Source organism: Fistularia commersonii, chromosome 36 (assembly GCF_037954325.1).
Source record: "Fistularia commersonii isolate RoL2024-O1a breed Wild chromosome 36, RoL_Fcom_v1.0, whole genome shotgun sequence".
Classification (NCBI taxonomy): Eukaryota; Metazoa; Chordata; class Actinopteri; order Syngnathiformes; family Fistulariidae; genus Fistularia; species Fistularia commersonii.
The window spans coordinates 1,790,418-1,804,294 of record NC_141319.1 but is presented as its reverse complement, the minus strand read 5'-3'; the positions used below and the strand labels follow the sequence as shown (position 1 = coordinate 1,804,294).

The 13,877-nt window shown below is 41.3% G+C and overlaps 2 protein-coding genes across 3 annotated transcripts; both read right to left on the bottom strand.

Moving 5' to 3' along the window:
- Window positions 1-292: 292 nt before the first annotated feature.
- ccr6a (chemokine (C-C motif) receptor 6a) lies at window positions 293-5,040 on the bottom strand. The gene is made up of 3 exons (XM_086143306.1): window positions 5,021-5,040; window positions 4,682-4,739; window positions 293-1,405 (listed from the first exon to the last, which is right to left on the bottom strand). The coding sequence occupies exon 3, from the start codon at window positions 1,397-1,399 to the stop codon at window positions 293-295; it is 1,107 nt and encodes a 368-aa protein (XP_085999432.1). The 5' UTR covers window positions 1,400-1,405; window positions 4,682-4,739; window positions 5,021-5,040.
- A 2,722-nt stretch (window positions 5,041-7,762) lies between these two features.
- Window positions 7,763-12,928, bottom strand: cep43 (centrosomal protein 43). Of its 2 annotated transcripts, none has more exons than XM_086143144.1 (12): window positions 12,773-12,928; window positions 12,352-12,405; window positions 12,218-12,272; window positions 11,113-11,201; window positions 10,897-11,034; window positions 9,454-9,528; window positions 9,174-9,316; window positions 8,674-8,756; window positions 8,462-8,581; window positions 8,342-8,375; window positions 8,050-8,137; window positions 7,763-7,981 (listed from the first exon to the last, which is right to left on the bottom strand). In XM_086143144.1, the coding sequence occupies exons 1-12, from the start codon at window positions 12,854-12,856 to the stop codon at window positions 7,904-7,906; spliced, it is 1,041 nt and encodes a 346-aa protein (XP_085999270.1). In that variant the 5' UTR covers window positions 12,857-12,928; the 3' UTR covers window positions 7,763-7,903. The 2 variants fall into 2 exon arrangements, with proteins under 2 accessions (XP_085999270.1, XP_085999271.1); XM_086143145.1 differs by having other exon boundaries at window positions 9,174-9,313.
- Between the last annotated feature and the right edge of the window lie 949 nt (window positions 12,929-13,877).

Genomic DNA, 13,877 nt, shown 5'->3' with positions numbered 1-13,877 from the left:
TGGGGTTTTTTTTTAATGATAACAAGAGGACATTTTTAATTTAGAATCAAAGGATAAGCAAAATTATCTGTTAGTCAGCTCACTGGTCATCACCTTTTCTGGGTCTTCCTTCGATGACCTTATCTTTTGTTTTTGTGCTTTAATTTATTCAATTTTTGTATTAATTGTTTGCATAGAATTTGCCGTGTTGCATAAACACAAAACATAAATGTAGATCTATGGACTGTGTCCTGATTATCGAGTCCAGACCAGGCGCACCTGAAGAACATCTGGTTGCGAAACCTTTCACTCCTCACATGGTGAAAGAGGAGTGACTGTCCGCAGACGCTTCAGGCACGCGACGGGTGGACATGGACATCACCGTCGTGACCCTGGAGAAGCGACGGGGAGTTATGTATTTCTTCCCCAGACACCACAGATCCTGTATGATCTGCCTGAAGTGGTTTCTGAACTTGACACCTACGAAGGCGTACAGCACCGGATTCAGGCAGCAGTGCAGGTAGGCCAGAATCTGCGTCAACATCTTGACGCTATGCAACACATTCTCCTCCAGGCACAACTGTTCCTTGAACTCAACGATGGTGTTGTAGAGGAGGGCGACATTGTAGGGCAGGTGGCAGACCAGGAACACGATCACGATGACCAGAACCACCCGCACCGCCTTGTGCCGCTGAAAGTTCCTGGCTCTCTGCAGCGTGAGGACGACGCTGCTGTAACAGAAAGCCATGACGAGCAGCGGCAGGAAGAAGCCAATGGCCATCTGGAAGCTGGGCACGGCGACCTTCATCTTTGACGACATGTTGGGATCCGTGAACCTTAATCCGCAGATATACGCGGGAGGGGGGGCGGTCGGGACTTCCACCCCATAAAAATTGAAGTTCTGCGAATCAAAACTTTCGTAAAAGTAGAAGGTGGGGATGGAGACCAGCAGGGCGACGAGCCACACCACGGCGCAGGTGAGGCGGCCGTAGGTTGCCGAGCGCAGCCGGAAGCTGCGACGTGCGTATACGATAGCGAAGTAGCGGTCGGCGCTGATGCAGGCGAGCAGCAGCATGCAGCTGTACAGGTTGACGCTGTAGACCCCGTGCAATAGCTTGCAGGCGACCAGACCCATTGGCCAGAACTCCAGGTCGTTATAGACGATTAGCGGAAGGGACAAGACAAATAGCAGGTCGGCGACAGCAATGTTGAGCAGGTAGATATCGGTCATAGACTTGGTCCGTTTGTAGAAGGCAAAAGTGACGATCACCAGGCTGTTTCCCAGAAGGCCCAGGATGCAGATGATGGAGTGGACGCATGGCTTGACCACCTGCTCCATGACAGGGTTGCTGTCATCGCAAGGTGTGGTTATATAGTAGTCGCCCGTGTCGTTCCAGCTGTCTTCTGATTGGTTGAACATCTTCCGCTATACAAAAACAGAGCAGAGAGAGTTCGAGGGAAGGAACAGAACAGCGGTCGGGACGGATCTGGGTAATTACCAAAAAACGACATTTCACCGAGAGGGAGGGAGGCACCGTCACCTGTCAATCAAAAGGCCACACATAGAGACATCCAACCATTCCCTTGCTAAGAGACTCAATGGCTGCAAAGCCCTGATGTCATTGGGCGAAAGACAAGGTTCACCCTGGACTGCCCGTCAGCCAATCACAAGACCACATATAACGACATACAACCAATCACTAATAGTGGGCTGATCGATCCAAATATCGATAACAAAGATGTCAAAGTCAGTTTTGTTATCTGTTCTAGTGTGATAAGATTGATGCTTCCTGAAGTTTTGCTCTTGTATGCACTCGTCAAAGAGGTGCCTAACGGCACACGCCTGACACACACACACACACACACACACACACACGGACTCCGTATCTCTTTGCACGCACGTACTTTTACGTTGCAATGCGGACCCCTATACGGGATCCGTCTTTTGATAAAAAAAAATTCTCAGTTCTCCATTAATAATTTTGTGCAGATTTCATGTGTGCAAGTTTGTTGATAAAATCGGAAATATTGAGCCAGGTAATGAAAGGTATTTTTTTACCTTTTTTTTTTTTTGCCTATTTTTTTGCCTAAAGTCAAACAATTTTAAATGATCATAATCATGACCATCCAATTACAGGAAAATGACAAAATCTTCAATGATCTTAATATTAAAATTTTCAATCTTCATTCAAATGTACATAGTGATGATTCACTTTATAGATGATGATAAGCTATTTTTGTATTTATTCCTTATCGGGTCAATAACAAAAATTGCAGTATCGCACAGCACTGCTATTCACCCTCCCATTTCAGGGTTTCCAATGAACCTCCTGCATGTTTTGAACGGAGGAAATCAGAGAACCTGGGGGAGTCTGTCTGAATTGAACCGGGGACCTTTTTTCTATGACGAGGAAGCGCTAACTGTGCCTATTTTGACTTACTAAAAAAAAATAAAATAATTGTCTAACGTCTTAGTAATTAACAGTATAGAAGTAGAGAAAAATCTTTCATCCTTAAATATTATCATACATATTGTGGACTGGGATAAAATAAAAATAAAACTATGAGTAAAAAAGTGATGTGGTGGAAAAATGTGATATTTGAGATTTAATGGATGAGATTGAAAATAATAGAAATATCCGATATTAATGCAGCCTCAGGGCGGCATGGGCCGGTGTCTAAAACTTTTTCCAAAACCTAACATGCGAATCAATTATTATAACCAGATCGAGCTGGATCATTCAGGGCCCGGGTTAAAAACGACCCCCATTGGTACCGATGACCTACAGGGAACCAATGGAAGCTGGGCCACTGTAGGTCAAAGAAGGAGAGGAGGAAGGTGTGTTCGGAAGTAGAGAGAGAAGAATCTGGGACTTAGAGTAGGGACTTTGAATATTGGGATAGTGAATACATTGGTAGACGGATGCTGGGATCGCAGCTGCCAGGCAGGAGGTCTAGAGGAAGACCAAAGAAAAGATTTATGGACGTAATGAGAAGGGATATGAAGATGGTTGGTGTGAGAGAGGAGGATACAGAGAATAGGGTTAGATGGAGAAGTTTGATTCGCTGTGGCGACCCCTGAAGGGAAAAGGCGAAAGGAGAAGAGAAAGAAGAAAAAATATCCGATATTTTCTGTCCGTTTTCATGACGGTTCTCAGATTGCGACTTGATCTGGAACATAATGAATAGCTTTTTCCTCAAATCCCATGTGAAATTTGTAAAAACAGCAAAAAAAAAAAAAGTGTCGGTCTGCGGCTCATCGGTGCATCTGCACTTTTGTTACGGTTTGCTGCAGATCTTAGATATTTTCAGCAGGATGTTTGCAGAGAATCAGGTCAATGTAGACACGGTGACCTTATTCACATCATTAAGGTGTTTGATCTTATGCGCCGCAGTCATAACTGGATTTATTTAAGTTTCCAGTGTGAAAAATTGAGAAATAAATTTGGTAAATATTACCTGGAAAATTAGAAATTTATCATTAGACTTACAGCAAATTTGGCAAGTATTACTGACGCAGGGAACCAATTCACTCAAAGTGCAATTTGAGAGAAAGCCAGTTATTGCATTAAGGATGGGAAAAAGTCACATTAACCATTACCCCAAAAATAACCTAAAGAATCAGAATCAACCACAAAATTATTTACATATCAGCGGGAAAGCACCTTGAGACCGTTTAAAACGTCTATTAAAATTCTCTTCCGTGAATTGTTTTGAAAAAGTCAAAAAATTAGCAACTGAATTTTAATTATAATCATTAATACATAATAATAGCATTATTAATAATATGTAGCATTAGCATCTGCAACCCTGTGCCGAAACATTTGAAGGAAATCACTTCAAGTTGTTACCTTGGAAGAACCGACCCAAAGATATGCACAAAATAATCTCAAAAGGGCTTTAAAATCAGCTGTTAATTCATAACAAATCAACGTTTTGGAAAAAATGGCCGGGTCAAATTAGGAAATGCAATCATTTCAACCAAATTTTACCATGAGGAACAAAATAGAGCATATTTACAGCGTTGAAACAGCGACTGCGAACACAGTGACGTGATGATGCACGATGAATAAATCGGCTCTGACCACCGCCCGGCGTTCCTCAAACACAAGCCTTGTTCCAACTGCCACTTCCCGTATTACAAATGCCACCTTAAGTCAAATCTGCCCCAAGCAACCCCGAACTGACGCTTATATTCTCACTGACACCCCTGGCTGCACCCCTTTTCAGTATTAGTGTTGACTTGAGATGAACGCCATCGTGAAAACCAAGAACAGGCTTCTAGTCTCAGAATTTGTCACATATAAAAGTTAAGTTGTAATGTAACTTCACGCCGTGGTTGGAGTCACATTATATGATTCCATTGCGTTTTATTTAACTGAAACTTTGTCGTTCTACCTTAAAATAAGAAAAAGCAAATCTCTTTTGGAGGCCTCAACAAAGATGCTTTTTCAGGTGTGTTGCATTTTATAAAAAATAAAGCAGAACCAAATAAAATTATGTCTTGGATCCCATTAACAGTCATTATTCATTCAGTTCCTCTTTGGCAAAATCGAAAAGGTTCTGTCACTCATTACTTCTCAGGGATTCTAAGGTATGCGTCAAAAAGAAAAAAAGAATGAATTAAACGATAAATGAAATTAATTTAAATAACTCCTCAGGCGAGAATAGTTTACGATCCGCGCATAAAGGGGTGACTCACCTTGCTGCTGAGGTTGAACGCCTGATCAGAACTGATCAAGAGGAAATGTTCGTTCCCACTTTAAGGCCAGACAAACAAAGAGGCAGGCAGAGACAGACAGGCGTCAGCGAAAAAATTGAAAAAATTATATACAGAACAAGAGCAACAATATGAAGTCCATACAGACAAAAATGATAATAAATAAAAATGTTATATTAAGCTTAGATGCATACATATTAATTTGCAATAGCAGTCAGGCATATTTGTCACAATATAAAGATGAAAAATAAGAAAGATAATGAATAAATAAATAACAGAATGGTATCAAAAAAGGGAGGGGAGGAGGGGGATCCGTTGTACTTGCTAATGCCTGCATTCTGTCCTCGGCCACCTTCTTCCTGGGTGGCGAGCTTCCAGACGACAGCATCTTTTTTGATGAGTTTGTTGGCATCCTTTGCTCAGTTGCACGAAAAGCCCTGACAACTCCAAAGGAAGCAGAGCCAACTCAGGGTACTTTATATGCACAACCAGAGTGTGTGTGCATGTGTGTGTGAGTGTCGGTAGCTGCAGAGGGTGTGTGCTGTTTTCCTACTGGAGTCCACCACCATTTCCAATGTCTTTGCCACATTCATTGTCAGGTGATTACAATCTTGTCAAATTGATTTAATGTAATTTTTAATACATTCATTTCCTATATCGATTCTTTTCATCCTTTACCATCCACAAAAAAAGTTTTTTTTTTATTATCATGAAGGCTAAAGGCTGAGGCGAGGCTGGAATTTATTTCTTAATATTTTTTGTCCCTACCGTATTTTGCGGGCCATAAGGTGCACTGCATTACAAAGTGCATTATCATTGAACAAGTCTATTTTCATACATAAGACACACCGCGTTATAAGGCGCAGGATAAAATATACGGTATATAAACCCAAACAAAACAGTCATCCGGTCAAACTTTTTTCATCTCATTCACCTCGCTTTGTTCCCTCAGAAACTCTGTTTGGGCTCCTCTACTTGGCGCAGTTCATCTGCTTGCTTCCTTCACTTCGGTACTATTGATTCATTCATGTTGAATTCTTCAGCGCTGCTCTATTCTCCTCCTCCTCCTCCTCCTCCTGCGGTCACTGATCTCTGTCTGGTTACCTCATCTGTACAAGATGTAGTCTACCTGCATGCTCCTACCTCTGCTCTTATAAATTACCTTATGTCCCTGTCTTTTCTGGAAAAAAGTGTTTACTACAGCCATCCTTTCCATCCTTTTTGCAAAATCTACCACCATCTGTCCCTTTGTGTTCCTATCCTGTAAACCAAATCACCTCTTCATCCCCTCTATTGCCTTCACCAACATGCCCATTAAAGTCTGCATCAATGACCACTCTCTCATCTCTGGGAATATTCTGCATCACTTCATCTTGCTCATTCTAGAATTACCCCTTCTCTTCAAACTCACCTGCGGGGCAAAGCCTCTAACAACACTGAGTATCACACTTTCAATTTACAATTTCAGACTCATAAGTCTATCTGACATTCTTTTCACCTCCAGCACATTACAATCAAACTCCTCCTGCAAGATAACTCCTACTCCATTTCTCTTCTTGTCAGTACCATGATAGTACAACTTAAAGCTGCTCCTAAGCTTCTAGCCTTACTACTTTTCCACCTGGTCTCCTGGACACACAGTATATCCACCTTCCTTCTCTGCATCATGTCGACCAACTATCTAACTTTTCCTGTCATAGTCCCGATATTCATAGTCCCTACTCTCAGTCACAGACTGTTACCTTCCCGCTTCTCTCTCTGCTTTCTTCTTTGACCTACAGATGCCCAGTTTCCGGCCCGTGCCCCCCCGAGGCTGGCTCAGCGAGACACCGGCATATGATCTACTTTGTGACTGATAGCCTGAGTTTGAACTCCGCTTCCTATTCATGTTTCTTAACAGGTGACATTTTTGGGGTCCTCATACACACAAATTTAAAGTAACATTCTGTTGAAGCACAGTCCACACCGCTATTACAAATAGTGGCGGAGGTAAGCTCACTATGTTCTGTTGTCTGATTGGTTTATCGTTGCCAGCGATAGCAGACACCTGGAGTTACATAACAGCTACACTGTGCAATATTTCATCTCATCTCATGACAGCTACTCTACAACGTTCCCTTCTATCATACTATTGTGCACTCCTTACCTCACTTGTTACTAAGACACTTATAGTTTTATCACTGCTTACTAAGACACTTTATAGTTTCACTGAGACACTTTATAGTTTATAGTTTATTTTTATTTCTAATTCTGCCTTTCTTTTATTATTTATTACTGTTATATTTTCTGTAACTCTGGCACTGCAATTTCCTTCGGGATTAATAAAGTTGTTCTTATTCTTATTCTTATTCTTAGTGTGAGGTTGGAACAACGTTGTACTCCAGCAATACATCATTAGTTATCTAACATCAGGCATTGCAACCTATATTCACTCAAGGACCGACTTTAACATGACGTCCCTGTGTCAGGTGGGAGCGGTCCGACAATCAGTCAAGCAGAGCGGCTTCTTTGCCCAACAAAGTTGCGCTAAAACATTTAGAAAGATTTTTGAGTGCAGTGTGTCACACAAAATTGGTTGGTCAGTAATTCATTCATAAGGCGCACTGAATTATGAGGCGCCAGGCCAATTTTTGAGAAAACTTAAGGATTTTAAACGCCCCTTGTAGTGCAAAAAATACTGTCATTTATGTTTTCCAAAATAGTAAATCTAAAAAGAAAGGAAACCAGGTTGATGTGACGTACCCCGACAAAATTCCCTGAATTGGGGATTAAATCACCAGTGATTCCAATAAAGTAGTGGTTTGGATCTATACGTAGTAAATGTATCTATAAATTCATTAAACAAATATATGAAATATATATGAAATGTACATTATATCATTATATAATATAGATATTAAATGTAAATTTATTAACAAAAGATATTTCAGACTATCATCAAAATTATTTGTAATTTCATTTTGAATTGGTCAGAGTTAAAAGGCCTTTTTTTTTCAAGAGAAATAGTAAAGATTGATTGGTTTTGAAGACGAGGACGAAGAAAAGGAGAGGCAAAGTCACTGCTTTTGAGCTGCAATGGATTTAATATAAATATAAAACCCAAACTGATCCGGATTAACTGTAGTAGTAAAACAGATTCATCCGCGGGGTCAAAAACTGTACATGTTAAATACGGAGGGGTGAAGAGCTGTGTGATGGGGACTCTCAGGCCACATCCTCCATGTAGTCCACGCTGTGGTTCTGGCTCAGCTGGGACACGCTCAGATCCTGAGTGTCGTCCAGCTGCGGGTCAAAATGCCGATCAGAAACGGGTGGAGTCCCGTGATACCACGCAGAGACCGGACTCTCACCTTGTCGCTGCTCTCCGGTCCCTCGATGGAAACCTCCTCGATCTCCTCGCCGATGCTTAGCTCGCTCCGGGAAAGATCCGACCGGTGACTGACACAGAGGTCGCTTTTAAATTCCTTAAATATACTACTATAATTCCATTATTAAGTCTAAATAAATCTCCTTATAAATATCTTTTAAAGCACTGAGAAACATCTTAAAAACATGCAAATAAATAGCAATGTGATTGATCATGTTAAAAAATTGTCAAAGAATCCTCAAATATTGTTGAATATTTAGAGTCGGTTCACTCACCTGTTAAAGTCGTCGTCGTATTCTACGTCTTCATCTGTAGACAAAAACACCTCTGGTCATTTTCAATGCGTACAACTGCAATCACACGGTAAAGAGTGTCGGACCTTCGGCCTCCAGCACCTAAATGCAGGGATCCACTTTTGTCACTCGACACCCTGGAGTCCTTGAAGCTTTGCTCCTTGACATCCTTGAATCCTTGTTCCTTGGCGTCCTTGAACGCGGGTTCTCTGGATTTCGGCACTGAGAGAGAAAGAGAAAGAGAGAGAGCACCAGATTGATCAGATGCTCGGAGACACACACTTAACACACTGCTCCGACACACACACACACACCGCTGTGCTCCGATGTGCTCCGCCCCCCTCCTGAAGAGAGGGACCCCACAGGACTGTCTGGATCCCTTGACGCCTCTACCTTCCTGTGAAGGAGCAACAGGGGGAATCTTATAATAAATATAATTATACATATATATTCCAGACGATAAGCCAGAACTTTTTTCACTTAAACAACGATGCGGCTAATATATGCACTTTTTTGTGCATATATTTGTGGGGGTTTGACGCCGCTAAAGCATTTATCCTGGTTAACTCCCGACACTGAAGAAGACGACTTTGGCGGTTTTAGTGCGCAGGAGGAAGTCCTAGATTGCGATCGGCAAGCCGTTGCGGCTTCTATTGATGTGCGCTCAATAGTCTGGAAATTACGGTATATAACTATATGACTATATAACTCTTATAATGAAACTCTGCTGAAAGCGTCTCGCCGTCAAATCCCGTTTGAAATGGCGCTGTCGCCCATCCAGCAGTCAAAGGTCTCTCTTTTTTTTTATCCTCACCAGCCGTAAGTCTTCTGCGGTTTCGGCAGCGGGTCATCGAAGAAGGAGTCGTCCTCGTCCGGGTCGTTGTCGCCCTCCAGGTCCAGATCCATCCCGTCCCCCTTCATGTTCACAGAGGATTCCCGGTGCGTGAAGACCCTCTGCTACACACAAACACACACACACGCGCATACATACATACATGCTACTGCGTCTGCCTTTTGCTTTTCATTCGTGAAAAAAATATCATTGCTGTAAACACAACAGTGGATGATATCACTACTATGACATCAACATTTACCTTGCTGATGGGCTGTGAGCTTATCTTCTCCTCCACAGGCGGACTTTGAGGTCGGATGATGTCCTGCTGGAGAACCTGAAGACAGGAGAGCTCCATCATCTTCAGTTGAAACCTTGACTTAGGAGTGCATCGACTTAGTTTTTTTTTTCCCAAGGTACAGGCCGTTGGTCAGTCGATTTTTTTGGTTAGTGATACGAGCCGAGATCTGAGTTAGGAGCGAGCGGGCTGAGCGTTTGACACCGATGTGGCCACAGGAAGTGGCGTTTAACGAAAATTTGAAACGCTGCCGGCACTGGGCAGCCCGGTGAAAATCATGAAAAAAATTACATTACATTACAGTACAGTCATTTAGCGCCATATAATACATACATTAATTTCTTCGTTTTTTATTTATTTATTTATTTTTAAATATGAGTAATGTCTCTGTGTTTGTCAACTCGTCCGTGAAGAGATGGAGAAGTTGTTGTTGGTGAGATAACTGGGAGCATCTTCTGTGAGCAGCTGCAAAGCATTTACAGAATTTGGTGCAGCAGACAGCGGGAACGTCAATAGACGAGGTATCGGAAGAGGGATCCTAAGCCAGTCAGGGACGGTTTGATTGCTTTAATAAGAGGACCGGCATTCACTTTGTTGCTAAATTAAGTTTAGTGATAGTGTAGCGTAGTGTGCAGGTTAAACCAGTTGGTTTCTTTCCGTTCGCTTTCATCATTTCTTTTTTATACATTACATGTTAAAATACATATTTCTGTAAAAACGCATAACAAAACCGGGCAGTTGGAACAGATTAATCGCATTTCATTCATTTTAATGGGGAAATCTTAATTTGATATACAGGAGTACCTTGCCATGTTGTGGTTCACACTTCGCAGTAGCAAAAAAATCCAAATTTTTGATCCGCAATGCAATTTTCTATTGTAGATTTTTAGCTATACCGCGCGTTTTTGCTCCATAGATGTATCTATTTATTTATTCTTTCAGGTTAGCGACCCACCAGAGCATGGTGTTCTGTATCCTGGACTCCAATTCGCTAAGCGACCTTAGCATCACTCCCTGCATCTCTGCATAGCACGCATTCAGCATCTTGTCTCGTCCATTTTGCATCCACACAAGATCACTACTCGTTTAAGAGTGTAGGAAGTGTTTGTAGGAGTACTGGAAACGTTAATATGTCTGGGGAGGGTCATAAAGCTTTAAAATACATATAAATAATGAAATAAGACTTTGGTTGCTACTTTGCAGATTTGCATTTATTGTGGCTAGTTCTAGAACATAAGCCCTGCGATAAACGAGGGACTACAATAGGAGCAGACTGAGTTTTCGACTCAGTCACGGAGCGAGTCAAACCGGTAAGTCAGGGTATTAATGAACATGGATTAAATTATGCACAAGCAAACTGAATTAGTGGGATGCGTGTGTTTGGGCTGTAAGGGGTGGGGATCTCACCTCAGGGGAGGGGGCAGGTACATTGTCTTTGTGCCTCCTCCTGACGAGCTCCAGGAGCAGAGGGCTGTTTTTGTTCACGTCAGACTCCGACAGACCGAGTTCCCTGCTGACTGTCTCCCTCCCGTCGACACTGTTTAACTACACATTACACACGTCCTGTGAACAATGTGTGATCGATGTTTGTTGTCAGGATAAGAAGGAGGACCGGGCTCTTACTGAGTTGATCTCGGGCTGAAAGACGGCAAGGCTGAAGTCCAGGTGAAACACCTGCAGAAAATCCACGATCAGACCGACCACCAGGCGGCCTGCAGACACACAGCGGCCTCTGCTTCAGTCTCAGATCGCGCAAGCTAACTTTTATCTTTCCTCCATTCTTTTCAAAGTTTTTTTTCTAAGTTAATTATCCATTTGTTTCCATAAAACTTCCATTAAGTTTGAGTTTGAACTATGCAGTTTTATTGTTTAGATTTTTTTTATTGTTTGTAAATTTTGTCATTCAAGCCACTTTTTATTTACACATACAGACTTATAGATACAAAGGAATTTTATAGATGCTTGGCTAGTTGGTTGGCTCGTTAGATGACTTTACATTTGATTCATAGATTTCAGGATTCCTATCATTCCAGTTGGTTAGGCAACAGAGGAGCATACGATATTATAGCACTGTCCTATGGTGACAAACGCAAACTGCAACTGCACCTGAACTTCCAAGATACACACACACACACACACACACACACACACACACACACACACACACACACACACACACACACATACATACATACATAAATAATATATACATATACAGTCTCATGAACATCACTAAAATGCAGGTTTCTTGCATAAGCATATTGTTCTTGGTTATCGTGAACAGTTTATATGGGTCAGTTTTAAGAAATGTCTTTTTTTTGAGCTGTTGTCCATTTACTAAGGACATTTCAGTTAAATGAGAGAAATTTAGATTGTGTTAGCAAAAAATGGTGACGTCAGTACAAAAAGGGCCAACAGATAATAAAAACATTATTTATGTTATCTTTGAAATGAGTCAGAACTATAATTAATATTGGAGAGTTCGAAACAATAAAAATGATAATAATAATAATATTTTTAATATTATTATACAATCACTAGTAATAATAATAATAACAGTTTGACATAAATACATTCTTTAAAAACTCATTTGCATATAAAAAAATGTACTGAAGAATTACTGAACAATTAGCTTGAGAATTTCGGGAAACATTTTTTTTATATAAAATATATACATATCAAAGTCATGCTTTCTTATGTTTAAAAGGAAAAACCAGGTAAGACTGACCATCCCTAGTGTTGAGACATTTCTTGAGGGCCTCGTTGACCAGGGGAGTTTTGTTCTGTGGTGAAAAAAAGGAGCACCGTGAGAATCTGTGAGACCTGTAGCGGGCATGGAGGGGAATGGAAGTTGGCCATCACCTCGAGCTTGTCCTGCTCCTCCAGAGCCAAGAACACGGCTGCTCGCATCTCCGCCTAAATCACACACAAATAAGATTTGTTTATTCTAATCATTTATTATATGCATTTTGTCTTATTTTATTCTGCATGTTCTCCCCCTGTCTGCATGGGTTTCCTCCCACATTCCAAAGTATGTATTTGTACATATCTATATGACATGTGAATGAGAGAGTGAATAGTTGAACATCTCTATATGATGTGTGAATGGCAGGATGGATGGATGTACAGTATGTTGCCATGTGACGTGTGAATAAGGGAGTGAATGGTTCACTGACTGGCGGTTTTGCGAGCTAGTTGTTGAGCTAATGTTAGCCCAACCAGGCTAACCGGTGGGCAACGCGGAAATAACGAAAGCCGGTAAGAGAGAGGGAAGTTCCCGGACCTTGAGCTTGTTGAGGACGCCGTTGTTCTCCAGGTTCTGGATAAGCAGGTCCCGTAATTCGGTGTCGTCGTCAGCGGCTGACATACTGAGTTTAATCTACGGGTTTACTGCTACCGAGCAACCGCCGTATACTCATCCAAAACAAACCGCACGGAAGTACGTTCTTCTTCTACGCTCAATGTTTGCTACACAGTAAATAAAACTACTCATTGTCGCTACCGTGTGGTAAATATGTTAACTGCAGTTTACGGGTTTTCGCTTTGGAATATTCGACTTTAAGCACAACGTATGGCTTGGTACAAGTTTCTTTTTTGTTTTACTCGGAAAGGGGGACTTTTTCCCTCATAAAGTTGTTCTGTGAGGGACAGATTACAGATCCAAGTTGTCTGCCAGGACAGGCCCTGACCCCTCCGACCCTGTGTGACTATGCGCCTCATATTTGGTATTGAGAGGGAATAAAATCATAAAATACCTCCAAGCTGCAAATATTTCATTTCTGTGGGTCATTTTCATTTTCCAGGGAAGTGTGTAATTTTGCGCAATCTTTGTTAGTGGTTAGTGGGTTTTACTGTCAACCATTGGTTAAAACATTGCCTTTTCCAGCGAATTCTCAGAACGTGTGAAACACGTGAAAGCAAAAGGCAAGACAAATGAATATACACGTCACAACAGACAAAAGATAAAACCTGACTCTCTGCCAGTTCTTTGCACTCTGACCATCAATAAAGTAATGGGTGTATTCAATCTCTCCTGCAAGAAAAACTCCATCTGTCAAGAACAAGAATAAGCAGCTTTTTTTTACTCAATATCCGTACAAAAGATATTTACGTAAGTCTGCTTCTATTGGCTATTGGCTATTTCATTTATTTTGAATATCATTCATTAATCCATGCATCGTCACATCAAGATGGACATTTCCAGCTGATTGGGGATACTTCCCAGTTCTTTGCTGCTTTTTTTCTGTGAATTTTCAGTGAAATAAATATTTACTTTACTCAATTGACTAGATGAAGTAATTACCAAAAAAGGAAGCATTTAATATTCTTTAAAATAGTCTTCATACTTCAATTTAAACATTTTGAACGTCTTGAAATAAATTTTAAAA

Excerpts from the sequence above, each read along its gene's own strand:
- ccr6a (XM_086143306.1), bottom strand. The coding sequence starts at position 1,399 with ATGTTCAACCAATCAGAAGACAGCTGGAACGACACGGGCGACTACTAT.
- cep43 (XM_086143144.1), bottom strand. The coding sequence starts at position 12,856 with ATGTCAGCCGCTGACGACGACACCGAATTACGGGACCTGCTTATCCAG. Across the intron at positions 12,406-12,772 it reads GCGTCCTCAACAAGCTCAAG|GCGGAGATGCGAGCAGCCGT; the intron begins GTCCGGGAACTT and ends TGTGTGATTTAG. Across the intron at positions 11,202-12,217 it reads ATGTCTCAACACTAGGGATG|GCCGCCTGGTGGTCGGTCTG; the intron begins GTCAGTCTTACC and ends GTGTGTCTGCAG.